This window comes from Salmo salar, chromosome 13, assembly GCF_965601325.2.
Source record: "Salmo salar chromosome 13, fSalSal1, whole genome shotgun sequence".
NCBI lineage: Eukaryota > Metazoa > Chordata > Actinopteri > Salmoniformes > Salmonidae > Salmo > Salmo salar.
Genome location: NC_138303.1, coordinates 87,107,506 through 87,133,197, shown reverse-complemented (window position 1 = coordinate 87,133,197; position 25,692 = coordinate 87,107,506). Strand labels below are relative to the sequence as shown.

The following is a 25,692-nucleotide window of genomic DNA, read 5'->3' as shown; positions in this document are numbered from 1 at the left end:
CTATAATAGAAATAAGGCCATGCTTGTGAAAAAAAAAAATTGCCCTCCCTCATCTTAAATAGCACCGACCGCCACTGGTGTGTATGTGTGTGTGTGTGTGTGTGTGTGTGTGTGTGTGTGTGTGTGTGTGTGTGTGTGTGTGTGTGTGTGTGTGTGTGTGTGTGTGTGTGTGTGTGTGTGTGTGTGTGTGTGTGTGTTCCAGAATGTGGACCAGATGCCTGCACTCACAGACGGGGTGCGGTGGTAGGTATCACAGCGTGATGACATGCCCTCTTGTTTCAGGGTCATAGAACCATCAATCTCATCCTGGTCACTCTCACTCCAGTAATCTGAAACACACATCAAAGTTGAACATCAATAAGATAAACAGCTTGGGTGACCTCATCCATGCCAATACTGTCAGTATTGCACTACAGTACAATAGGTATTGATCTAACACACTCATGTAACATTTTACGTCAATGTCCTAAAATCATTTAATTTCCACATCACAACAGGATGTTGTCTGATGTCACTAAACATCTAGTCAGATTGTCCTACCTTCATCAGGGCGAGAAACTTTATCGTCGGGTGTGTAGCCAATCGCCGCCAGCCCCAGCCGGTTCATCCATCTAAAATGGGTAAGAAGACAGGGTGCAGATTCACAACATGAGATGGTTAATCGACTAACTGATACCATACAGGGAGTGGTAGGAAGTTTGAAATGTGTTATGTTGCCAGACTCGCCGCCTGAACAAATCAGTTGGAGGGGCCTTTGATTTCCATAGGCGGCCCATTTTTTCATGCGACCTCCTATGTGTGCACGCACTTGCATACATTTTTTAAATGGGTGTAATAGTAAAGACCATAGGCAACTGGTGAATTTCAAGTTTGGGGAAGTTTACAATTCATCCTACCATTTCTACCGATCTGCGTGCCAGTTATGATTATTTTTAAATGCACATTTTCAGGAACAGTTTCATTTAAAAAATGGTTAATCATAAAAATCCGAAGTAGGCCTTAAATGATACAAATCTAAAACTATGGCGAGAGCACTAGCCTCTGTCATAGATACACTGATACACTGTGAACCATTAGTGACTAAAGAAATGAGAGCATAGAACTCAGAGATAGGTTGGTAGAGCATGGTGTTTGCAACGCCAGGGTTGTGGGTTCAATTCCCACGGGGGACCAGTACGGAAAAAATGTATGCATTCACTACTGTAAGTCGCTCTGGATAAGAGCGTCTGCTAAATTACTAAAATGTAAATGTAGATAGCCTACAGGCCAATGCAGCTGTAGGCTGCATTTAGCTAAAAAATACAGTTGAAGTCAGAAGTTTACATACACCTTAGCCAAATACATTTAAACTCCGTTTTTCACAATTCCTGACATTTAATCCTAGTAAACATTCCTTGTTTTAGGTCAGTTAGGATCACCACTTTATTTTAAGAATGTGAAATGTCAGAATAATAGTAGAGAGAATGAAATATTTCAGCTTTTATTTCTTTCATCACATTCCCAGTGGGTCAGAAGTTTACAAACACTCAAATAGTATTTGGTAGCATTGCCTTTAAATTGTTTAACTTAGGTCAGACGTTTCGGGTAGCCTTCCACAAGCTTCCCACAATAATTTTGGTGAATTTTGGCCCATTCCTCCTGACAGAGCTGGTGTAACTGAGTCAGGTTTCTAGGCCTCCTTGCTCGCATGTGCTTTTTCAGTTCTGCCCACAAATTTTCTATGGGATTGAGGTCAGGGCTTTGTGATGGCCATTCCAATATCTTGACTTTGTTGTCATTAAGCCATTTTGCCACAACTTTGGAAGTATGCTTGGGGTCATTGTCCCTTTGGAAGACCCATTTGCGACCAAGCTTTAACTTCCTGACTGATGTCTTGAGATGTTGCTTCAATATATCCACATAATTTTTCTACCTCATGATGCCATCTATTTTGTGAAGTGCACCAGTCCCTCCTGCAGCAAAGCACCCCCACAGCATGATGCTGCCACCCCCATAGTGTTCTTCAGCTTGCAAGCCTCCCCCTTTTTCCTCCAAACATAACGATGGTAATTATGGCCAAACAGTTCTATCTTTGTTTCATCAGACCAGAGGACATTTCTCCAAAAAGTACGATCTTTGTCCTCGTGTACAGTTGCAAACCGTAGTCTGGCTTTTTTATGGTGGTTTTGGAGCAGTGGCTTCTTCCTTCCTGAGCGGCTTTTCAGGTTATGTCGATATAGGACTCGTTTTACTGTGTATATAGATACTTTTGTACCTGTTTCCTCCAGCATCTTCACAAGGTCCTTTGCTGTTGTTCTGGGATTGATTTGCACTTTTCACACCAAGGTACGTTCATCTCTAGGAGACAGAATGTGTCTCCTTCCTGAGCGGTATGACGGCTGCATGGTCCCATGGTGTTTATACTTGTGTACTATTGTTTGTACAGATGAACATGGTACCTTCAGCCGTTTGGAAATTGCTCCCAAGGATGAACCAGACTTGTTCATCCTTGGGAGGATGAACCCCAAGGATGAACCAGACTTGCTCCCAAGGATGAACCAGATGTCTTGGCTGATTTCTTTTGATTTTCCCATGATGTCAAGCAAGTTTGAGTTTGAAAGAAGGCCTTGAAATATATCCACAGGGACACCTCCAATTGACTCAAATGTTGTCAATTAGCCTATGAGAAGCTTCTAAAGCCATGACATAATTTTCTGGAATTTTACAAGCTGTTTAAAGGCACAGTCAACTTAGTGTATGTAACTTCTGACCCACTGGAATTGTGATACAGTGAATTATAAGTGAAATAATCTGTCTGTAAACAATTGTTGGAAAAATTACTTGTGTGTGTCATGCACAAATTAGATGTCCTAACCGGCTTGCCAAAACTGTGGTTGAGTGGTTGAAAAACGAGTTTTAATGACTCCAACCTAAGTGTATGTAAACTTGATCTGTTCACTGTGATTACTATTATTTGACCATGCTGGTCATTTATGAACATTTGAACATCTTGGCCATGTTCTGTTATAATCTCCACCCAGCACAGCCAGAAGAGTACTGGCCACCCCTCATAGCCTGGATCCTCTCTAGGTTTCTTCCTAGGTTTTGGCCTTTCTAGGGAGTCTTTCCTAGCCAACTTGCTTCTACACCTGCATTGCTTGCTGTTTGGGGTTTTAGGCTGGGTTTCTGTACAGCACTTTGATATATCAGCTGATGTAAGGGCTATGTAAATACATTTGATTTGATTTGATTTAAACTTCCAACTTCAACTGTATATATATATATATTTTGTTTTTCTTCTGTTTTGCATGTTACTTTGGCATTAATACGTGTCACATACCAATGTAATTATATATTTTTTATGAGTTAATAAAGCCGCATACAAACATGTTCTCTGTTTTGCTTTCTTGAGTAAGACAGCTCCAAAATGCAGGTTTTTTCAGCCTAGCTCAGTGCTTTCTGTGGTGGTGGGGCAGCCAGCTGAAAATACGGAGCGTTGGGGTTGGTAATGTTCTCTAGTTGCGCCGTGATTGGCTCAGTGTTCTGTCACTGATGGGGACACTACGTCACCACAAAATCTACGGGTACAGCTCGGAAATTTAAGCCCCTTGGGTGCTGCCATAGACTTACATTAGAAGTGCCCATCCAAGAAGTCTCAAGGTCATTGGCCAAAGATAAAATGACGTCAAATCACGTTATATCTACCGTAGCTTTGATTGGACTGATCATGTCAACATGATACTTTCAAAATCTTAGCTAACAAGCTAGCAGTCATCGTCATGCATCAAGTCGTCAATCTACTGGCAAATCCCTTTCAATCCTTGTCATATGAAGAGAAATTATAGATAAAAACATATCGGTGCTCATCAGCCATTGGACATAAACATTACACAACAAGTTGGAAATTGCAAATTCAATAATGAGTGCTAAGGCGCCACTGCAGTCCCAGGTTCGATCCCAGGCTGTGTCACAGCCGGCTGTGACCGCCGGCGGACGAGGCGGGCCCATGAGGCGGTCCACAATTGGCCCAGCGTCGTTAGGGTTAGGGGAGGGTTTGGCAGGCCCTCATCGTGCTCTAGCAACTCCTTGTGGTGGGCCGGTCACCTGCAAGCTGACTTCGGTTGTCAGTTCGACAATGTTTCCTCTGACACATTGGTGCGGCTGGCTTCCGGGTTAAGCGAGCAGTGTGTCAAGAAGCAGTGCGGCCTTGCTCTCGACCTTCACCGAGTCCGTAGGGGAGTTGCATCAATGAGACAAGATCGTAACTACCAATTGGATATCACAAAAAAGCAGGTAACATTTACATTTACGTCATTTAGCAGACGCTCTTATCCAGAGTGACTTACAAATTGGTGCATTCACCTTATGATATCCAGTGGAACAACCACTTTACAATAGTACATCTATATCCAGGTATTCCTTAAAGAGGTGGGGTTTCAGGTGTCTCCGGAAGGTGGTGATTGACTCCGCTGTCCTGGCGTTGTGAGGGAGCTTGTTCCACCATTGGGGTGCCAGAGCAGCAAACAGTTTTGACTGGACTGAGCGGGAACTGTGCTTCCGCAGAGGTAGGGGGGCCAGCAGGCCAGAGGTGGATGAACGCAGTGCCCTTGTTTGGGTGTAACGCCATGGGCCAGAAAAGTTTGAATACACTTGCCATGCTGTCAATCCAGCATGACTTCTGCCACGTTCAAAACAACTGGAAACTTGGAACTGAGAAATCTCAGACTTCATTGAGTTCAAGACAACTGGGAACTCAGATAAAACTAGCTGCAACTCTGAAAATACGGAAAATAATTTTGAACGGTCATCCAACTCGGCATTCCAAGTCGGGATCTCGGGCCTCTTTCTAGAGCCCACAAGAAGGACCGCCGCGCCACCTTCCTGTTGAAGTGAGCACAGCACAACAAGGTGAGTCCAAATGTCTTGTATGCTGCTGCATAAACAATGTAATATGCCAGGGAGATAAGTATACTGTAGCCAAGAAAGTAATACCAAGTGTATGTTGTGAAGTAAGCTGTTATGTGCCTCACCCTATTAATTTGGTCAATTTCCTTCCTCATAATTTAGCCTACTGTTCTGACTTTATGGTGCACATATAAACTTGATGGTGCTCTAAAACAGCCTATAGCCTGTTTTAGAGAAATGTAATCACTGAATATTGTAAGAGCTTTCATTGTCTGCTTATTTGCCCCCTTTACTTATGCTACGGTTCTGACTTGGTGTACAGGGAGAATACTTAAAGAATGGACGATTTTCTGAATTCTGTCGCTGTACATTTCAAAAGTGCTGAACAAATAGTTATATTGACTACCTCCGTCCTAGCTCGCTCATTAATGTCTTAATTGAAATTATGGATTGCCTCTTATCCGCTCATTGTTCCCCTATGCCATAGTTTGTACATATCACATCTCACTAGTAGAAACCACATTTGTTTAACAAGTCAGCCATATCAGCTATGTTTTTTAAAAAGCCTGTAAATGAGGCTGAATGAACTGTTTCGCTGCCAGACAAGGGTCCGCTGATAGCCAGGTGTAGCTGTGGTAAGGATTCACTCCATGGTGAATACGTAGACCCTAACAGGTTGTGGGCACGGTTGGTCACCGTTATAGTGCAATGAATGTATTGTTTAGTGTTGTGTTGTGTTGTGTAGTGGCTTTGCTGGCATGCATCAAAAATAAATAATTGTTTGCCACACCAAGATTTACATGCTAAAATCGCCACTGAATAGGCCTATAACGTCCAACAACAACTAAGTAAAATACATAGGCCTAAAGCTGACAAATAAGAACAGTAGAAAATATCCAAATGAAAATTCTGGTTCTTTCAATCACATTCATCTCTCTTCTCCGCATCTCTGCCTCCCTTTCTTTCTGTCTTGACTTGAGCTATTGCCAGTGAAGTTCAACATTGCATCAAATCATCAGAGGGTTCAGTCCGAAGCTGTCGTTAACAAACTTGCAACAGTGTATCAACTTGCCTATTCCAGGCCCTTAAAGTTTCCTGCTCCAGTGAGCCCGGGACAGAAAGCAGTTTTTATGACGTTTCCACTATATTTTGCTCTTTTCACACAGAGAACGGGAGTGTTGGAAAGATTTTTCAAAGACTGGGGAACTATCATGCGCAATGGATGTTAAAAAAAAAGACTGTTGACTTGTGTGAGGCGAAGAAAAAAATGAGTGGTGTACGTGGTCAGTTAAGACAATCAGAAATCAGACATTGGCAAATGGGCCCTTCTTACATATGCATGTATTCTGAAAAGAGACAAACCATATCTTCGCCACACCTTCTCCCCTTCTTGATGCAACATTTTAAATTATACTAAAGACACATTATCTTCACATATATTACAGATGCTTTTCACTGACAGCCGCAACTCAATCAGCTAGACCTATTACCACGCGCACTAATCAAATTGCGGGCTTCCCAAACAATCCACAGCCATTATTTTAAAGAAGCTAATGATCCTCTGTGGATAAGTCATGCTCCCCGGTGAAGTATTTTGAATGATTTTGTGTAGACAGGATTAATTATATAATTTTGGCTAAACATCCATTTATTTTAGGGAAATCCAGCATCCTAACAGTGCACTGTTTATGGAACTAGATAGCTGCCAAAAGGTTGAATGTACGTATCATTAGGGTCATAAGAAAAGCCATGCGTGAAACATGAAATGTAAGTGTGAAATTTCATCTGTGAACATACAAACACCATGTTGCGATTACAGACAAACGTTTTAGGCTTGAACAAGTCTTGTGTTGCAATTCTGATGTACAATAATAACTTTCAGAGTTTTGGCAGTTTCATCTCACCAACAAAAAAAATGTACACCAAACGGCCTGTGAGGAGTGCTACACGAACAAGCATAACACAGTATAAAAAACACGGAAGTCAGGGAAACTGGAAAGAGGTATCCTGCACGTTTTCAAGTTAAAAGTCTCCATTCTCTATTACTCAGATGAGTTTACTTCACATGTAGGTAGCTAATGTAATGGATTTGTTTGCCAGCGCAAGTCTAGATAGCACTAGCTGTATTATGCCTACAAAAGTGAAGTTTCAGTCTGCTAGGTGTACAGTATATACAGCACGGGCATCCCCATGCATGCACCTTATGACTAATTCAATATTGCACCATCCCATTCTCTGGGCTCTGTCTGCAATCATAACCAGTAGTATCAACCAGGAATAATGAAACATAGAATAATAATAGATGTTTGTTGAATCTATGAATTATGTATGACCACTGGAGACTTTGCCATGGAAAATATATTTTTATAGAATATTTTGACATTTATTTATCACTCAAAATCTTGCCAAAGCATATTATGTAGGAGGGGTTAAAAATAATTGTAAATAATTTGACATCATTCATATTAATCGGGTCATGAACATATGGACTTTGAAATTAACAAGGGAGACGTTAAATGTAGGCTAAATCTGGCATAAGCTTATTCTCACACTTTACAATAACTCTGTTGCAGTGGTCTTAGGTAGTCTCCATACAGGTTATTCCCTCCATAGCGACACTGCTGCCCAGTTGAAGAGCTTGTGATCTCCATGCAGCACCACAGCACCATGCGCATTCGGAAAAGAACCACTCAGCCTCAGAAGATTCCCTTCTGGAGGCATGCAGCCATAGAGTCATTATACTCTAATGTAGGCCTATTTGCCTACTAGCCAAATAAAACGCAGAGCATGCATGATACGTGCAACTCGTCATTCCAACATATTTGAACGTTTAATTCATCTTTTATTCAGTTCAGTCAGTCAGTATGTCATCCATTCTATCATTTGTCTGAGTTACAATAGGAACTAAATCAAAGAGAATAGAACAGTCTTATCCACTTGTTTATTGAAATCCATGTGTGTATTCACAATGGTCTAAATTCTCCAAAGTTATTTAGCCTATGACTTTAATAATTCAATGTTTAATTTAGGCTTATCCAAATACAAAAATAGGCCTTCAACTTATAGGCATTGCAATTTAGGCTATCATTTTGGGTACTGGTGTCTTGCGGAATAATTTAAGAACTCTATTTGTGTTTTATAACTTTTTATTATAGGCCTCCCCTTAAAAAGAGACCCTAGCTCCCAGGCTTCTAAATATAGCCTCTAAATACATTTGAAACAAAATAGTTGAAGAAGCACATGCAGTGGCTGATAGGGAAAACAGATCTGGCAATAAGAATAGGCTATAGATAGTCTTGAACATGTGGGACCTCTTGGCTATTTTGCTCAGGACCAGTTATAGCCAAGACTTAACCTGTTGGGGGTAGGGGGCAGTATTGACACAGCCGGATAAAAAACGTACCCGATTTAATCTGGTTACTACTCCTGCCCAGTAACTAGAATATGCATATAATTATTGGCTTTGGATAGAAAACACCCTAAAGTTTCTAAAACTGTTTGAATGGTGTCTGTGAGTATAACAGAACTCATATGGCAGGCAAAAACCTGAGAAGATTCCTTACAGGAAGTGCCCTCTCTGACAAGATCTTGTTCTTCTTGTCTCTGTTTATTGAAGACTGAGGATCTTTGCTGTAACGTGACACTTCCCACGGCTCCCATAGGCTCTCAGAGCCTGGGAAAAAGCTGAATGATATCGAGGCAGCCCCTGGCTGATACACATTTGCGCTTTTGGCAAGTGGCCGATCAGAGGACAATGGGCTTAGGCGCGTGCATGAGTCGACCCCGTGCTTTATTTTCTTTCTTTCTTTCCCGGTCGGAATATTATCGCTTTTTTACGAGAAAAATGGCATAAAAATTGATTTTAAACAGCGGTTGACATGCTTCGAAGTACGGTAATGGGATATTTATAATTTTTTTGTCACGAAATGCGTCGTGCTCGTCACCCTTCTTTACCCTTTCGGATAGTGTCTTGAACGCACGAACAAAACGCCGCTGTTTGGATATAACTATGGATTACTTGGGACCAAACCAACATTTGTTATTGAAGTAGAAGTCCTGGGAGTGCATTCTGACGAAGAACCCCAAAGGTAATCAAACTTTTCTAATAGTAAATCGGAGTTTGGTGAAGGCTAAACTTGCTGGGTGTCTAAATAGCTAGCTCTGTGATGCCGGGCTATCTACTGAGAATATTGCAAAATGTGCTTTCACCGAAAAGCTATTTCAAAATCGGACATATCGAGTGCATAGAGGAGTTCTGTATCTATAATTCTTAAAATAATTATTATGCTTTTTGTGAACGTTTATCGTGAGTAATTTAGTACATTTTTTGTAAATTCACCGGAAGTTTGCGGGGGGTATGCTAGTTCTGAACGTCACATGCTAATGTAAAAAGCTGTTTTTTGATATAAATATGAACTTGATTGAACAAAACATGCATGTATTGTATAACATAATGTCCTAGGGTTGTCATCTGATGAAGATCATCAAAGGTTAGTGCTGCATTTAGCTGTCTTCTGGGTTTTTGTGACATTATATGCTAGCTTGAAAAATGGGTGTCTGATTATTTCTGGCTGGGTACTCTGCTGACATAATCTAATGTTTTGCTTTCATTGTAAAGCCTTTTTGAAATCGGACGGTGTGGTTAGATTAATGAGAGTCTTGTCTTTAAAATGGTGTAAAATAGTCATATGTTTGAGAAATTGAAGTAATAGCATTTCTAAGGTATTTGAATAACGCGCCACAGGATTCCACTGGCTGTTACGTAGGTGGGACGATTTCGTCCCGCCGACCCTAGAGAGGTTAATCAATATTTTGTTATGTCTCATTTATTGATATGGATATAGCCTCTGCATGATGGGGTTGTGCAATGCAAATGGCTATAACAAGCCTGCATACAGAGTGGAATTCACTAATACAACAGTCAAAATGCCTAATATAAGGCCAAATCCTGGAAAAAGTGTGATTCATTAGGTTACATGATCACCACAGTAGCCCCACACGGCTATAAAAATGAATTATGCAATTATATGGCCATTAAATAACACACAGCAGCATGGCATATTTAGATAGTGGAATAGGCCGAGCCTAAATCATATTTACTTCCTATTTTGCAGCTCAGGCGGTTATTCTGGACAAAGCTCTTCTGTATCTTGATAGTATCATTCTCACACAAGTCATTTGCTGAAGCCCAAGCCTATACTACGCCATCTAGTTGTATTACGTTGCTATTGAATGCCGTTCTAAAACAAGCTCAACATTTATTTTGGAAATGAAACCGGAAGCTGCAAAGCAACTGTAACGTCTGGGCTGGAGTTGCTTGATTGACTAGCTACATTCAGTTCGTCCTTTACAGATGCCACATTCCTGACAAAAGTTTGTACGTATAAAAAAGATCTGTAACCGAGTTAAGGGAGACATAAAGTAAGAATTGAACGTGTAAATGTTCATTCATAGTCGTAACATTGGGTTTGTACGTTTACAGATCAAATTTAACAGTTTGTTTCATGTTTCACGCATGGCTTTTCTTACGATCCTAACAATTTACGTATGGATTTTCTTACGATCCTAATGATACATACATTCAACCTTTTGGCAGCTATCTGTCTCCATAACTGTGCACCCGCCATCTTTCCTTTCTAATTCGCAAGAGGCTGAAACTAGAGATCTGCATATAATGATGAGATGCTCATGTCTCCGCCCTAACAATGGGAGTCTTTGTCCCAAAGGCGGGAAGGCAGGCGACAAGTTTAGGTCTGCATATTATTCCCCATAGAAACGCATTGGTCTTATTTATACTGGACAGATTTTGGCAAGAGAGCCCTCTTGCTTTGCCTCTTCCTCTGCTGAAACTATATCACTGTAGAGAGCACCCGAGCGAGCGAAACAGCACCCCTCTATATGTAGCCATTATGTCTCAGTATTGGTAGACCATGTATCTGATGCTGTCTGGCCAGAAATCGTATGACATGCCATATTCTTTTGGTCCAGACAGCATCAGATACATGGTCTACCCATACTGAGACAGAGGAGTGCTGTTTCACTCGCTCGGATGCTTTAACTGAGATTGATGCGTCTTTCTGTCGGCGCATGTCTCGGTCAATATTAAAATATTTAATTTTGACGGGCAAGGAGGTACGGTAGGGCGGGTCAGGCCCCTTTAACGCCGGCCTTGTATGTTGCACTATAGTCTATATTTCTTAAGAATATTCATAACTAAAGACCCAGTCCAGTAAAAAAATAGATTTTTCTGTGTTTTATACACTGCGTGCACAACTATTAGGCAAGTGAGTATTCTGATCTTATCATTGTTTCTATTCACATTTTCGAACTCCAAACCATATAAACTTGAATGCTTATTGGATTTAATCTTTTTCAGGTGATATGTATTTGTGTAATGAGGGAGGGTGTGGCGAAAGTGAATAACACCTTATATCAAGGTGTGCAAAATTGTTAGGCAGCCTCATTACCTCAGGTAAAATGGGCCAAAAAAGACATTTAACTGACACTGAAAAACCAAAAATGGAAAATGCCTTTCAGACGGATGCGACACTCTTTAAATAGCTAAACTATTGAGGTGTGACCACCGGACATTCAAACGTTTTGTTGCGAATAGTCAACTGGGGCGCAAAAAACTAATGGGGAAGAAAAGGCGCAAATGAACTGCAAAAGACTTGAGAAGAATTAAATGTCAAACTACCAGGAACCCATTATCCTCCAGTGCCACCGTATTCCAGAACTGCAACCTACCTGGAGGGTTCAAAAGTACAAGGTGTCAAGTGCTCAGAGACATGGCCAAGGTCAAGAAGACTGAAACAAGACCACCACTGAATAAGATTCACAAGTTGAAGCGTCAAGATTGGGCAAAGAAATACCTGAAGACAGATTTTTCAAAGGTTTTATGGACAGATGAAATGAAAGTGACTCTTGATGGACCAAATGGATCGGCCCGTGGCTGGATCAGTAATGGACACAGGGCACCACTTTGAGTCAGGTGCCAGCAAGGTGAAGGAGGGGTACTGGTATGGGCTGCTATCATTGAGGATGAGGTAGTTGGACCTTTTTGGGTTGAAGATGGACTGAAACTCAACTCCCAAACCTACCGCCAGTTTCTGGAAGATTCTTTCGTCAAACAGTGGTACAGGAAGAAGTCCTCAGCATTCTAGAAGACCATGATCTTTATGCAGGACAATGCTCCATCACATGCATCCAAGTACTCCACTGCTTGGCTAGCCAGCAAGGGCCTCAAAGATGCCTGAATAATGACCTGGCCCCCTTCCTCACCTGAATTAAATCCTATTGAGAACTTGTGGGCCCTTCTCAAACATGAGATTTACAGTGATGGAAGACAATACACCTTTTTGAACAGCATTTGGGAGGCTGTGGTTGCTGCTTCAGTGAAAATTGATCGTGAACAGATCAAGAAATTGACAGACTCCATGGATGGAAGGCTCATGGCAGTTATTGAAAATAAGGGTGGCTATATTGGTCACTGAATATTTTTGAAAGGCCAAAAATGTTATATAATTGTCATTTTGTGTTACTTATCTGTTACACTTACTCAAAATATGGAGAATAAACAAGTGAGTTGGGAGAATTTATTTTTGTAATTTAGTTGACTAATAATTCTGCACACTAATAGTTGCCTAATAATTGTGCACACTTATATATTTCCCTGAGAAAGACAAAACTCACTTTTCCTTTGTTAAACATTCAGGTTTGAGGTTCAATAACATTTTGGATTGACTGAGAGCATTGTGTTTGTTCAACAATAAAATGAATCCCGAGGAATACAATTTGCCTAATAATTGTGCATGCAATGTATATATTGTAACAACCCTGGGTTTATAAGCGCGAATATCGACTCTGCCGCTCGAGCATGCTTTTGGGGCACAGTCGATAGTGCGCTGATGCCTGTTTCATTACATTGGTGTCAGAAGTGATCGGACCTTGCATCCACGAACGTGTGTGTGCTTGGCCAGTGAGTGCGTTCCTATAAGACGTTGAGTCGCAAGCTAGCGCGAGGATGCGCTCTTTGAAAGGAGGGAGTTGTGTAACAATCCTGGGTTTATAAGCGAGGATATCGACTATGAGGTTGGAATAATACTGTGAAATTATGAAAATTATGATAATGCCCTTTTAGTGTAAGAGTTGTTTGAAAAGTTTCTAAACCCCTCTGCCAATAACAGCTAGTTTTCAGTTTTCCCCTTCCCACTCAGGCCACTCCCAGACAATCCTAGCAACATTCTTGCTTGAGAAATTGCTCTTCTCTAATATGCTTTTTTGTTGTTGATTTCGGACCATTTTAAGGTACTTAATTGTTACCCAGAAATGATTTGATATTGACATAAAAAACGGCTGCATTTGACCTTTAACAGTCTGCATTGAAGAAAATAATGTATATCGATGGCATGATATGCAATCTCTGAATCCTCTCACATCCTTTCTTTTGTTAGTGGTACTCAATCAATAAAGGGAATTTGTGATCAACACTGCCACATAATTGCAAAGCAAAGAGCCAGAGATGATAACAAGTGAATCAATCACAACACAAGGGAAAGATGAAACTGTTTCTGATGAACAAAGCAGTATCTGATGACCCAGAGGGTTCCTTGAAACAAGATACTTCCTGCTCTTTTTCATCTCAGTAGAAAACAAAGAAAAATAACATTTCAGTAGAACACAACTACAGTCTAAAGTATATTTTCATATTCCTCCTGATTGAGAATGTACGGAGAACAATGTCACAGCTCCAGCTGTGAATGCTCTGAAACAGATAATACGCCTAAGAAAATAAGCTGTTCACCTACTGTACATTCTGTTGCAAGAGAGCATTTTATGAAATAAGCACACTAACTAACCCTACCATCAGAGCACTGGTCTTACCTGTTCATCTCCTCCAAACAGTCTGTGGCAAAGAAGAAACTCTTGATTTTGGGATGGCAGGCTTTGAAGGCACTGTAACGGAAGCAGAAAAAAAGATCCATTTAGTCTGTGTAATGTTGTAGTTCATCTGATGCTTAAACATCTCCATTTTGCATAATTCCATTCCATTAGCCTTAGATCCAGACCACGTGGTACAATGCGAGCTTCAGAGCATTTGGTAATGGCCAAATAAGTGTACTGTATATGCGATGTGCTTATCACCGCTGTAGTCTCTGTAATAGTGGACATGAGGCCTGGCTGGCTGGCACATGCCACACCTAGCCAGTTGACCCCCCGCTGATCCCTATGTGACCCAATCAGCTTCTCAGGTGGAAACAGACACCTATTACTTCTACTACTTTGTGCCATGGCTATTTAAAGCTCTTGTTATGAAATAAAATAGTCATGCCACGCAACAGCATCATCTGTTTCTGTGTTGTCCTTTTGAAGCCAAACAGAAGCACTCGTGCTGGAAATAATGTATGATGTGCTTGTCTCTGTGTTTCATTTAGGCTTTGTGTTTTCTTTTAAATCCCCAGGTTCACTAAAAGTTTGAGAGACAAAATAAAACATGAATCCCAAAAACACTCACTGTTTCCTTCTGCATTCAATCGCTCGATCTATTCGGAACTCAGGTAGGCTGATGAAACCTTCAGCCTTCTCGTCCTAGGAAAGGAGAGGTAAGGGAAATAAGAAGCAATACATTGCCATATGCCTGTAGAGATGACACACCTCATTAAGTATACCAGACATACTGGAATATGCTGTACACTACATGTTACTTCAACATACAGTGCCTTCAGAAAGTTATCAAACCCTTGACATTTCCCACATTTTGTTGTATTACATCCTGAATTTATAATGGATTAAATTGAGATTTTGTGTCACTGGTGTACACACAATACCCCATAATGTCAAAGTGGGATTATGTTTTTAGAAATGTTAACAAATAAATTAAAAGCTGAAATGTTGAGTCAATAAGTATTCAACCCTTTTGTTATGGCAAGCCTAAATAAGTTCAGGAGTAAAAATGTGCTTAATAAGGCAAATAATAAGTTGCATGGACTCACTCTGTGTGCAATAATAGTGTTTAACATGATTTTTTCATCTCTGTACACCACACATACAATTATCTGTAAGGTCGATCAGTCAAGCTGTCACGGGATACTAGGAGTGGTGGTAGAGTCAGGCGCAGAGAGCAGAGGTGAAGTATAACGACCTTTATTCTTCCCGGCACAAAACGGTCAACGCCAAAACCAACGGGCGCGTAAAACAAATTATCAACCCAGTACAACGGGCAAAACAGTCCGGAGAGAGAATACAAGGCGTAAGCCAGCACATCCAAAAATACACACAACAGTAAACGTAATCCCGCACAAACCTGGGCGGGCTAAACAGGCTTAAATAAACACAAATCAAGAACACAATAGGGAACAGGTGCAACCAATAAGACTAAACAAACAGAAAAGGAAAAAGGGATCAGCGGTGGCTAGTAGGCCGGCGACGACGACCCCCGAGCGCCGCTCGAGCAGGCAGGGGAGCCACCTTCGGTGGGATTCGTGACACAAGCAATGAATTTCAAACTCAGATTCAATTACAATGACCGGGGAGGTTTTCCAATGCCTCGCAAAGCAGGGCACCTATTGCTAAAAATACAAAAAAGCAGACATTGAATATCCCTTTCAGCATGATGAAGTTATTCATTGGACTTTGGATGGTGTATCAATACCACCAGTTACTACAAAGATACCGACATCCTTCCTAACGCATGACTTCACCATGAGGCCAATAGTGACTTTAAAACAGTTACAGAGTTTAATGGCTATGATAGGAGAAAACTAAGGATGGCTCAACATTGTAGTTACTCCACAGTACTAACCTAAATTACATAGTGAAAAGAAGGAAGCCTGTACAGAATACAAATATTCCAAAACATGCTTTCTGTTTGCAATAAGGCACTAAAGTAAAAGTGCAGACAATGTGGCAAAGAAATTAACTTTATGCCCTGAATACAAAGTGTTATGCTGGGGGAAATTCCAACACAACACATCACTGAGTACCACTCTTCATATTTTCAAGCATGGTGGTGGCTGCATCATGTTATGGGTATGCTTGTCATCGGCAAGGACTAGGGAGTTTTTAATGATAAAAAGAAGCGGAATAGAGCTAAGCACAGGCAAAATCCTAGAGGAAAACCTGGTTCACTCTGCTTTCCAACAGACACTGGGAGATAAATTCACCTTTCAGCAGAGCAATAACCTATAGATAATAGGCATAATCTACTGCACACCCAAAGCTGATTTGAGAAGGTGCTGGAGGCAAAAGGCAAAACTGGAGAAACAGGAAAACAATCTCTGCACACTTCCAGTCATACGCAAATGTATTTTAATATAGCTGAGCTTTCGGTCAGTTGACCTTCATCAGAGCATATCTCCACAAACAATAGTGGGACAAATAAGGCCACACAGCAAGCCAGAGCCAGCGAGCAGGACAATAACCTTGAGCACAAGGCCAAATATACACTGGAGTTGCTTACCAAGATGACATTGAATGTTCCTGAGTGGCATAGTTACAGTTTTGACTTAAATCGGCTTGAAAATCTTTGGCAAGACTTGAAAATGGCTGTCTAGCAATGATCAACAACCAACTTGACAGAGCTTGAAGAATTAAAAAAATTATAATGTGCAAATATTGTACAATCCAGGTGTGCAAAGCTCTTAGAGACTTGCCCAGAAATACTCACAGCTGTAATCGCTGCCAAAGGTGATTTTAACATGTATTGACTCAAGGGTTGTTGACTACTTGTGTAAATTAGATATTTATGTATTTCATTTTCAATCAATTTGCTAACATTTCTAAAATCATCTTTTCACTTTGTCATTTTGAGGTATTGTGTGTAAATTGGTAAGGAAACATCCATTTTGAATTCAGGCTGTAACACATCAAAATGTGGAATAAGGCAAGGGTTATGAATATTTTCTGAAGGCACTGTAAATGGTTCAGTATCTGGAATATGGCCTGTAGTGTTGCTATATCTGACAAATCTGCAGATCGTGTTGGTAAACAGCAAGCCTGTTGTGGATAAGAGAAAATAAAGTAATGTTTGATGGATGTATTGTACTGTCAGAGAGCAGCTTACATTCTGGTTGGTGTACCAGTAGAGCGAGGAGTCCTTGAGGATGAACCAGTACTTCTTCCACTTCTGGGTGAAGTAGCCCTTGGCATCCTTCTTCTTCCACAGCCAGCCCTCACAGTCCCCATGGCCCAGGTCCTTACAGGAGATACGCCTACGGCTAGCGCTAGTCAGAGAACCTGGGTGGAGAGCAGGATATCACAGGAAATTCTTATAGACTCATGGACACACTAAACACTCCCTGGATGATACTGTATCCTTAATTCCTAACATCATTCCAACCCCATCACAAATCCTAATATAAAAGAAAACTATTCACAAAGGTTCACCAAAAGAAACCTCACAGTGAATGGGTTTATCCCTCATGTCTTACCTTTGGTTCTTTTTTTGGTCTTAGTCCTTAAAGACGCATAGTGAAATGACTGCAAGGAGAGGGAAGAAGAGAGGGTTTGATTAGAAGAGGTGTCTAAAGTACAGTACAGTACTCATATTAGGGGAGTAACAGTAGTATTAACTGTTTCATATCATTTGCTTTACCTTCCTCATGGATGAGCCTCCTTGTCTCTCGATGCCAAAACTAGCATACCTGGGGAAAGGGAAGATCAGGTGAGTAAGCATGCAACAAAATGGAGGCTAACCCTCTTTATCTGGGGATAAGCTGATCCTGTACTGCTATCAATGTAATGATACTATTCATAAATAAAGGGTAGAATTATAACTTCATATCTATGTGAGTAAAATACTAAAGCATATATTCCATTGACATGAATGCATGAGTTACATACATGAAACATTGATTTGTCTGAGTGTATCTCATGCTAGAATTCGTCCCAAAGAACTTAGTCCCCATTTCAGCATCATTATCCTCCCCAGGGCTGGCCTGAATTCCCATCTGGACATGGCTCTACTGACAGATGGTACCATGCGTGGTACTGGAACATGGACACTGACTGAAGAAATGGACATCACATATCATTCTCAATCTAAGTTTCACTACTTACTTTTGTGATATACTAGATGTAGATTTTCTACTGGATGTCAGTGTATTAGGTAAAGCAAGTATGTGTAGCATGCAGTGGACTGTATGTGAAACACATAGCAGCTTTCCATCATATTGACACCTTGGTTTTAACATAATTACTCTAACACTGAGTGAGGCCTTCACCTATCCAGAAACTCTGTGTAAAACGGAGTGCTGGTGCATCCATTCTACCAATGAGAATGATCTAAAGCTTGATACACTTGGAAAAATAATGTATTGCCTCCAGTAAGTGAAAGAAGCAACCTAAACCACAGAGCAGGTGGCAGGAAATCAGGTTCAGACAGTTTCTGTGTCTCAGTAGAGCTCAGCACGACGCAACATAAACCACTCAGGGGATGTGCTACTCATGCTGGCTATCTATGATGACCTTATTAGCACTCATCACTGAGGAATTCTCTACTGCCAGACCCCATTTTAAACCTACATGGTTGGAGCACCCACTGAACACTGACTATGGATAAGGTGTTGAATTGGGTAGGATTGTAGCATAAATTGAAACAAAGCACATTGTTTTTTTAAATAGAATCATGAAATAAGATTTAGGTCAATGAAAGGTAAAGGAAATATGTTCTGCTTGGCAACCCTCATGATTTGTTAAAATCTCCTTCTCTTGAGGCCTATTGGCCAATTCAATTAAAGAGATGCTCCATAGCTTTTGTATAATTTCAGCCAGTAGTTTTGCAAGTAGTGCTCATGAGCCGTAACTGGTCCCCAAAAATGTTCCATAATTATGTAGTACATCATCCGTTTCGTATGATATGTTTCATCCCGCAATTTTAAGCAATTCGAATGATATGTTACAAATTCCAATTCGTACAATATGTTAGGAATTTGTAAGTGCGTGAGATCCCACACTGCATCTTTAAGTTAATACATTGTAACAACACACTGAAGGTAAAAAGTCCTCTCTACTAGAATAATGAATATGATGGTATGGAAGGATGACGGAAATTTACTTCACTCACAAGAAGCAGAAGTAGGTAACTAATACAAAGCATTCACAAGATAAATTATCTATCAATTACATTTTGATAGTTTATGAAAAGCTCTCAATTTACTTCAGAGGAAATTATACCAATCAATTTCAAATTAGCACAACTTGCCTCCATAGCTTAAGCAAAAAAACTCCCACACATCAATTTCTGAATCAGCAAATAAATCCATGTTCCTCACAAAACGATGGCAATATTCTCTGGCCATTGAGTTGGCCTGTCCTGTTGATCCCCATGGAGAAGAAATGCTCACTCACCTGTCAGTGTCAGCTCTCAGTGTGTCTCCAGCTCTCTGTGGAAAGGTAAAGAGCAGATTAGCGCATCACAGAAAGAGAGAGAGAGAGAGATCACAGCACACTGTTATCTCAGAGCGTGGCTTTTGTTTCCTGTTGTGACCAGGAAGGCAGATCAGTAGATCAGGGGAAGGTAGAGTCCCTGGGCCCAGGCAGAAACCATGGGGTGTCTGGGGTTGTGGAAATAGAGGTGGTATGGGTGGCACTCTTCTGACTCACTTTTTATTTAATATTGATTGTCACCTCAAAAAAGCCTAAACAACAGAACAATGGCACTGCTCTGTGACACAAATAGGTTGAATCTGTATTGTCAGACCATTATGCCCCTATGTCTGAGTGTTAAGCTATAATATCCTTCTTGAACTGGTTCAGATTGATAAACAATAAATAGTAGCTGTGCTGACTCACGTGGTACATTGGCACAGTGTTGCTCTCAGGCAGTGAGAAGGGCAGGCCTTCTGGCGGTCCTGAGTCCAGTCTGACAGGCGGGGCCAGCAGGGATGGGCTGATGGGATAGCTGGGGCTGCTGGGGTTGTGGCTCTTCTTGCGGGTACGCCGCCCAGTGTCCCGCTTGCATTCCCTGGACACGTCCGGCTCCTCCTGGATTACTAGGATCTTATCGTCATTCAGGTAACGCAGCAGGGAGTTGTCTGAGTCTAGCACAGGTCAGGGAGGGAGGGAAAGAGGGGAGCAAAGTTGTGTCATTTGGAAGCCTAGAGAGGTAATTATTTGTTCATTAGGAGGCCCAGAGTGCCTATCGCATTAAATGCTTGATGGCAAAACAAACTCTTACCAAGGGTTTAGTGAAACAACATTTGGAATGGAAAAGAAAGTCAAAGTGAGAGCAGTCCTGAGGTAATGTTTCCCATTCTCACAGACCAGCATGTTTCCACAGAAACCAACCTCTGTTACGTGACCTCCTATCAGTGAGGGCAAGCCCCAACACTGTGTGGTTTCAGAGCAGAGGGAGGCAGATATGTTTTTGCACTCGCTATTTATAACACAAGTCATGGGAGTGCGATGCTATCACTACAGCCCGCTCAACATAACTGCAGTACATAGTCTCACGAAACTAAACAACACTGAAATCAGCCACGTGCAAAACAAAGATTAGGTTTTCAACTTAATTAATGCGTGACATGAAGATGTTGTCTATATTTAGCTGACTGAATCTCCTTTTTTTCAATAAAATTGGTTGAGCTTCTTGTGATAGCTTCATCTCTATACAGTGCAGTTTGAAAAGAGTTCTAAATGCGCAATCATGTTTCTGTCAAGATTCAGTGGTAATGTCAAAAGAAACCAGTGTATGTGTGGCAGTTCCAGTGAAATTAATGAAAGAAGCAGACGATTAGTTATGTGTTGTTGAAAGTGGGGACGGTGATTGGTCCTCATTAGGCGTCTGTACTTTGCAGACTCAGTGAAGCCAAAGCTATTTCCTTCTCTAAGTCAAAGCATTTAAGGGGACTGGGGAGACTACCTGAACTGAAGGACCCACCTCTGCTACCTCTCTTGTACATATTTGGCTCCTTTGTCTCTGCCATCCAGTTGTAATCCGTTGGCATGGAAACTGGCCTGAGGTCACCTGGAAAGAAGTCCAAGTAGCATGTCAGCTAAGGTGTGAGTGGAGAGAGAGCTAGGAGTTGAGGGAAGACGGGGGGGGGGGGGGGGGCTGTCTCACTGAGAGGGATAGGAGAGGGTGGTTGAGAGAGATGGTGAAAGAGGAGTGGCTGTGCGTGGGTGGATGTCTGCATGACAGAGGTTAAAGTGCAGGCAGGGCAGTAAGGGGTATAAGAGAAGTAGGTTATAGCATGGGAATCCAGTTGAAAATAAGTCATCTTTAGAGTGAAGGGAAAACGGTAGGCTTGTTGCACGTGTGTGAATGTGTGAGCATGAGAGACCGTGATGGAGCCATGTCATGGCACATGGTGCCTCCACAGACTGGGATGAGCGGAGCGTACCCTGCCTGGAGCCATTATGAGCTTGGAAGCAATCCACCCTCACTTCCCTGGCAGGCTGTTAAACATGAAAAACACTCCGTCTGGCAGAGCCAAAGGGATTTATCCCTGCACCACTACACACTGTACAATACACAACAAACTGAGCCTCAACAGAGCCTCAACAGATCCTCAACAGCCAGGAGAGGGCTGAAACAATGCATCGCCATCTCTCTGTCAGATGGACGGATAGAATACTGTACATTATCAACGGCTTTCAAAGACCTCCTTTCCTTGTCTCAGTGTTGGCAGACAGTGTGTCACTCACTAAAGATTCCGGAGTCATCCTGTGCAGTAATGTGAATGAGCTCATTATGTGAAGTGCAGACAGAGGTGGCATGTAGAATATTCATCCTGCTGCTGGCCATCCGACAGCTGCAGCGCTGCTGATGATGAAGGGGCAATGACAGGGGAAGGGGATGTCTGACTGTGGGGGTGGGGCTGGACTGTAAAAGGGAGAGGTTTATGTGAAACATAAATACGCTGGGGTGCATAATAATAATCTCTTCTATGCATAGTAATTGCCATGGGGCTTTACTGTACATTCTCCACGTGCCATTCACAGCTGGGTACACTGTATGAAGGCAGGAGAGGGAAGCTACCCACCTCGCCTGGCATTCCACCCTTCAATGCTCCTCTAACATTAAACTACCGCCCAGATTGAAAAGGCTGGTTGGTTGGTAGTGCTACATATCTGGGCTGGGTAACTCACCATGGGTGGGTGTCCTGTCCCTCCGCCTGACCCCTGTGGGGCGGCCCCTGGTCTCGTACTCCTGCCCCAGGGCCAGACAGTCCTCCTCCACTAATGTGAAGTACTTGCCCCCATCATGGTCCAGGTAGAAGCTTGGAGACTCCGAGCCTTTCATACCCATCTTCTCCAGACTGTACTTGTTGATGTCATCGCAGGACATGATACCTATCTCTTCTCTGTGATTGACAGGTATGGTTATGGAGAAGATCAGTCAGGTGCTAAAGGACTAAACAATGAAGTGAACATTAGCTGTACAGTTGAAGTCGGAAGTTTACATACACCTCAGCCAAATACATTTAAACTCAGTTTTTCACAATTCCTGACATTTAATCCTAGTAAAAATTCACTGTCTTAGGTCAGTTAGGATCACCACTTTATTTTAAGAATGTGAAATGTCAGAATAATAGTAGAGAGAATGATTTATTTCAGCTTTTATTTCTTTCATCACATTCCCAGTGGGTCAGACGTTTACATACTCTCAATTAGTATTTGGTAGCATTGCCTTTAAATTGTTTAACTTGGGTCAAACGATTCGGGTAGCCTTCCACAAGCTTCCCACAATAAGTTGGGTGAATTTTGGCCCATTCCTCCTGATAGAGCTGGTGTAACTGAGTCAGGTTTGTAGGCCTCCTTGCTCGCACACGCTTTTTCAGATCTGCCCACACATTTTCTATGGGATTGACGTCAGGGCTTTGTGATGGCCACTCCAATACATTGACCTTGTTGTCCTTAAGCCATTTTGCCACAACTTTGGAAGTATGCTTGGAATCATTGTCCATTTGGAAGACCCATTTGCGACCAAGCTTTAACTTCCTGACTGATGTCTTGAGATGTTGCTTCAATATATCCACATAATTTTTCTACCTCATGATGCCATCTATTTTGTGAAGTTCACCAGTCCCTCCTGCAGCAAAGCACCCCCACAACATGATGCTGCCACCCCCGTGCTTCACGATTGTTCTTCGGCTTGCAAGCCTCCCCCTTTTTCCTCCAAACATAACCATGGTCATTATGGCCAAACAGTTCTATTTTTGTTTCATCAGACCAGAGGACATTTCTACAAAAAGTACGATCTTTGCCCCCATGTGCAGTTGCAAACCGTAGTCTGTCTTTTTTATGGCGGTTTTGGAGCAGTGGCTTCTTCCTTGCTGAGCGGCCTTTCCGGGTATGTCAATATAGGACTCGTTTTACTGTGGATATAGATACTTTTGTACCTGTTTCCTCCAGCATCTTCACAAGGTCCTTTGCTGTTGTTCTGGAATTGATTTGCACTTTTCGCACCAAAGTACGTTCATCTCTAAGAGACAGAACGCGTCTCCTTCCTCAGCGGTATGACGGCTGCGTGGTCCCATGGTGTTTATACTTGTGTACCATTGTTTGTACAGATGAACGGGGTACCTTCAGGCATGTGGAAATTGCTCCCAAGAATGAACCAGACTTGTGGAGGTCTACAATTTTATTTCTGAGGTCTTGGCTGATTTCTTTTGATTTTCCCATGATGTCAAGCAAAGAGGCACTGAGTTTGAAGGTAGGCCTTGAAATGCATCCACAGGTACACCTCCAAGTGATTCAAATGACAATTACCTATCAGAAGCTTCTAAAGCCATGACATCATTTTCTGGAATTTTCCAAGCTGTTTAAAGGCACAGTCAACTTAGTGTATGTAAACTTCTGACCCACTGACATTGTGATACAGTGAATTATAAGTGAAATAATCTGTCTGTAAACAATTGTTGGAAAAGTTACTTGTGTCATGCACAAAGTAGATGTCCTAACCAACTTGCCAAAACTATAGTTTGTTAACAAGAAATTTGTGGAGTGGTTGAAAAACGAGTTCTAATGACTCCAACCTAAGTGTATGTAAACTTCCGACTTCAACTGTATTGTATGTGATTTTCTAGGCTCACCTGTGTCCATAAAGGCCAGAGACTGGGGACAAGATGAAGACATCATGGCCACTGTCCAGCGTAGAGGACATCCCCATGGTCCCCATGCTGTTGGGCGGGGTGTTGGAGTCACTGTTGGGACTGGTGGGGATGGGCTGTAGGGACAAGGGTGGAGTCATGTAGACAGCAGGACTGTAGTAGTATGAGAACATTTCCTAAATGTAATAATTTTTCATTCATGGCATAGTATGTCAAGATTCATGAGTAAAATCCTATAGAATAGCGTACTCCATGTTTGAGCTAATAGAGGATTGTGGTGCAATGTCACACAGTTCACTTAACACAGTGGCACACAATAAACACTATGCTTGTGAAAAGGATAGGATGCTTTGTTGAATGAAGTTATTGAGACAGGGAGAGGATGTGAAGTGGCTTGTATTAGCAACAGCGATCTCATCCATAGCAACCAAGAAATTCTTGAGAGAGGTCTGTTGGAAACTATGGAGGAGATAGCAACAAGACCCCTAGCAACAAGGGATTCTGTGATAACGACTATACATCATTAATGTCAAGATGTGTCAAGTGTGGTGAGCATGAGCCATCTCTCCCCAGGAGATGCACTATGAAGTGTAACCTACTGTGATGACTAAACCCTTTGACCAACAACATCTGATTGGTAAAGGTCCTGTGACCATCACCTTCTGATGTGAACAACTATTTTCATATATTTTCCTTTTCCTCTTTCGAGTCTACTTCTAAGATGAATCAAATCACATTTTATTTGTCACATGCGCTGAATACAACAGGTGTAGAACTTACTTTGAAATTCTTAGTTACAAGCCCTTAACCAACAATGCAGTTCAAGAAATATAATATTTACTAAAGTAAAATAAAAATACAACTGCTGAACAATTTGATTAATTGTTCAGCAGTCTTATGGCTTCGGGGTAGAAGCTGTTAAGGAGCCTTTGGGTCCTAGACTTGACGCTCCGGTACCCCTTGCCGGGCGGTAGCAGAGAGAACAGTCTATAACCTGAGTGACTGAGTCTTTGACAATTTTTTTGGACCTTCCTCTAACAACTCCTAGTTTATAGGTCCTGGATGGCAGGAAGCTTGGCCCCATGATAGTTAGTTGGTGATGTGGACACCAAAGAACTTGGAACCTCTCGACCCACTCCACTACAGCCCCGTTGATGTTAATAGGGTGAAAGTAAGGCGGTATGGTCCGGTACAGCATCCCGGCAAAATAAGTAGTTGGGGTACGCTGTACCGGTAAAACATCAACTTATTGCAATAATTTAAACAAAACGTCAAGAAAACTGGAGGCTGTTACACCACTTTTTTATCATTAGCGCATATCAGAGGCATGAAACATGAGCGAATGAACTTGAAAGCGGGTGGTATAGCTTATTCTCCAAAATGCGATGTGGTTCGACGAGAACACAGACATTTTCCCAAAGCAGAGATGAGTGGCCGACACCGAGACGTGCGCGGACAGCAGTGGACTGATACATTCTGGCCTAATGACAATCACCAAATGTCATTACACTTTTTGTTTTTTTGTGTAACAGATGTCTCTTTCCATTCACCACTGTTTGGAGGCTGGAAATACACTACATGGCCAAAAAGATGTGGACACCTGCTCATAAAACATCTCAATCCAAAATCATGGGCATTAACATGGAGTTGGTCCTCCCTTTGCTATTTTAACAGCCTCCACTCTTCTGGGAAGGCTTCCCACTAGTTGTTGGAACATTGCTGCAGGGACTTGCTTCCATTCAGCCACAAGAGCATT

At 41.8% G+C, this 25,692-nt stretch overlaps 1 protein-coding gene across 2 annotated transcripts in view; it reads right to left on the bottom strand.

The window, feature by feature from the left end:
- LOC106568034 (connector enhancer of kinase suppressor of ras 2) overlaps positions 1–25,692 on the bottom strand; it is a 77,593-nt gene that overhangs the window by 6,531 nt on the left and 45,370 nt on the right. Inside the window, exons 10-21 of one of the 2 annotated variants that reach the window (XM_045692307.2) lie at positions 23,919–24,052; positions 21,973–22,187; positions 20,762–20,848; positions 19,675–19,922; positions 19,231–19,265; positions 17,477–17,525; positions 17,313–17,361; positions 16,946–17,118; positions 14,399–14,472; positions 13,768–13,839; positions 541–611; positions 229–329 (exon numbers count right to left, since the gene is read on the bottom strand). In XM_045692307.2, coding sequence (XP_045548263.2) covers positions 229–329; positions 541–611; positions 13,768–13,839; positions 14,399–14,472; positions 16,946–17,118; positions 17,313–17,361; positions 17,477–17,525; positions 19,231–19,265; positions 19,675–19,922; positions 20,762–20,848; positions 21,973–22,187; positions 23,919–24,052 — 1,308 coding nt within the window. The remainder of the gene's footprint in view (positions 1–228; positions 330–540; positions 612–13,767; positions 13,840–14,398; positions 14,473–16,945; positions 17,119–17,312; positions 17,362–17,476; positions 17,526–19,230; positions 19,266–19,674; positions 19,923–20,761; positions 20,849–21,972; positions 22,188–23,918; positions 24,053–25,692) is intronic. The other variant, XM_045692308.2, reaches the window with a different exon arrangement.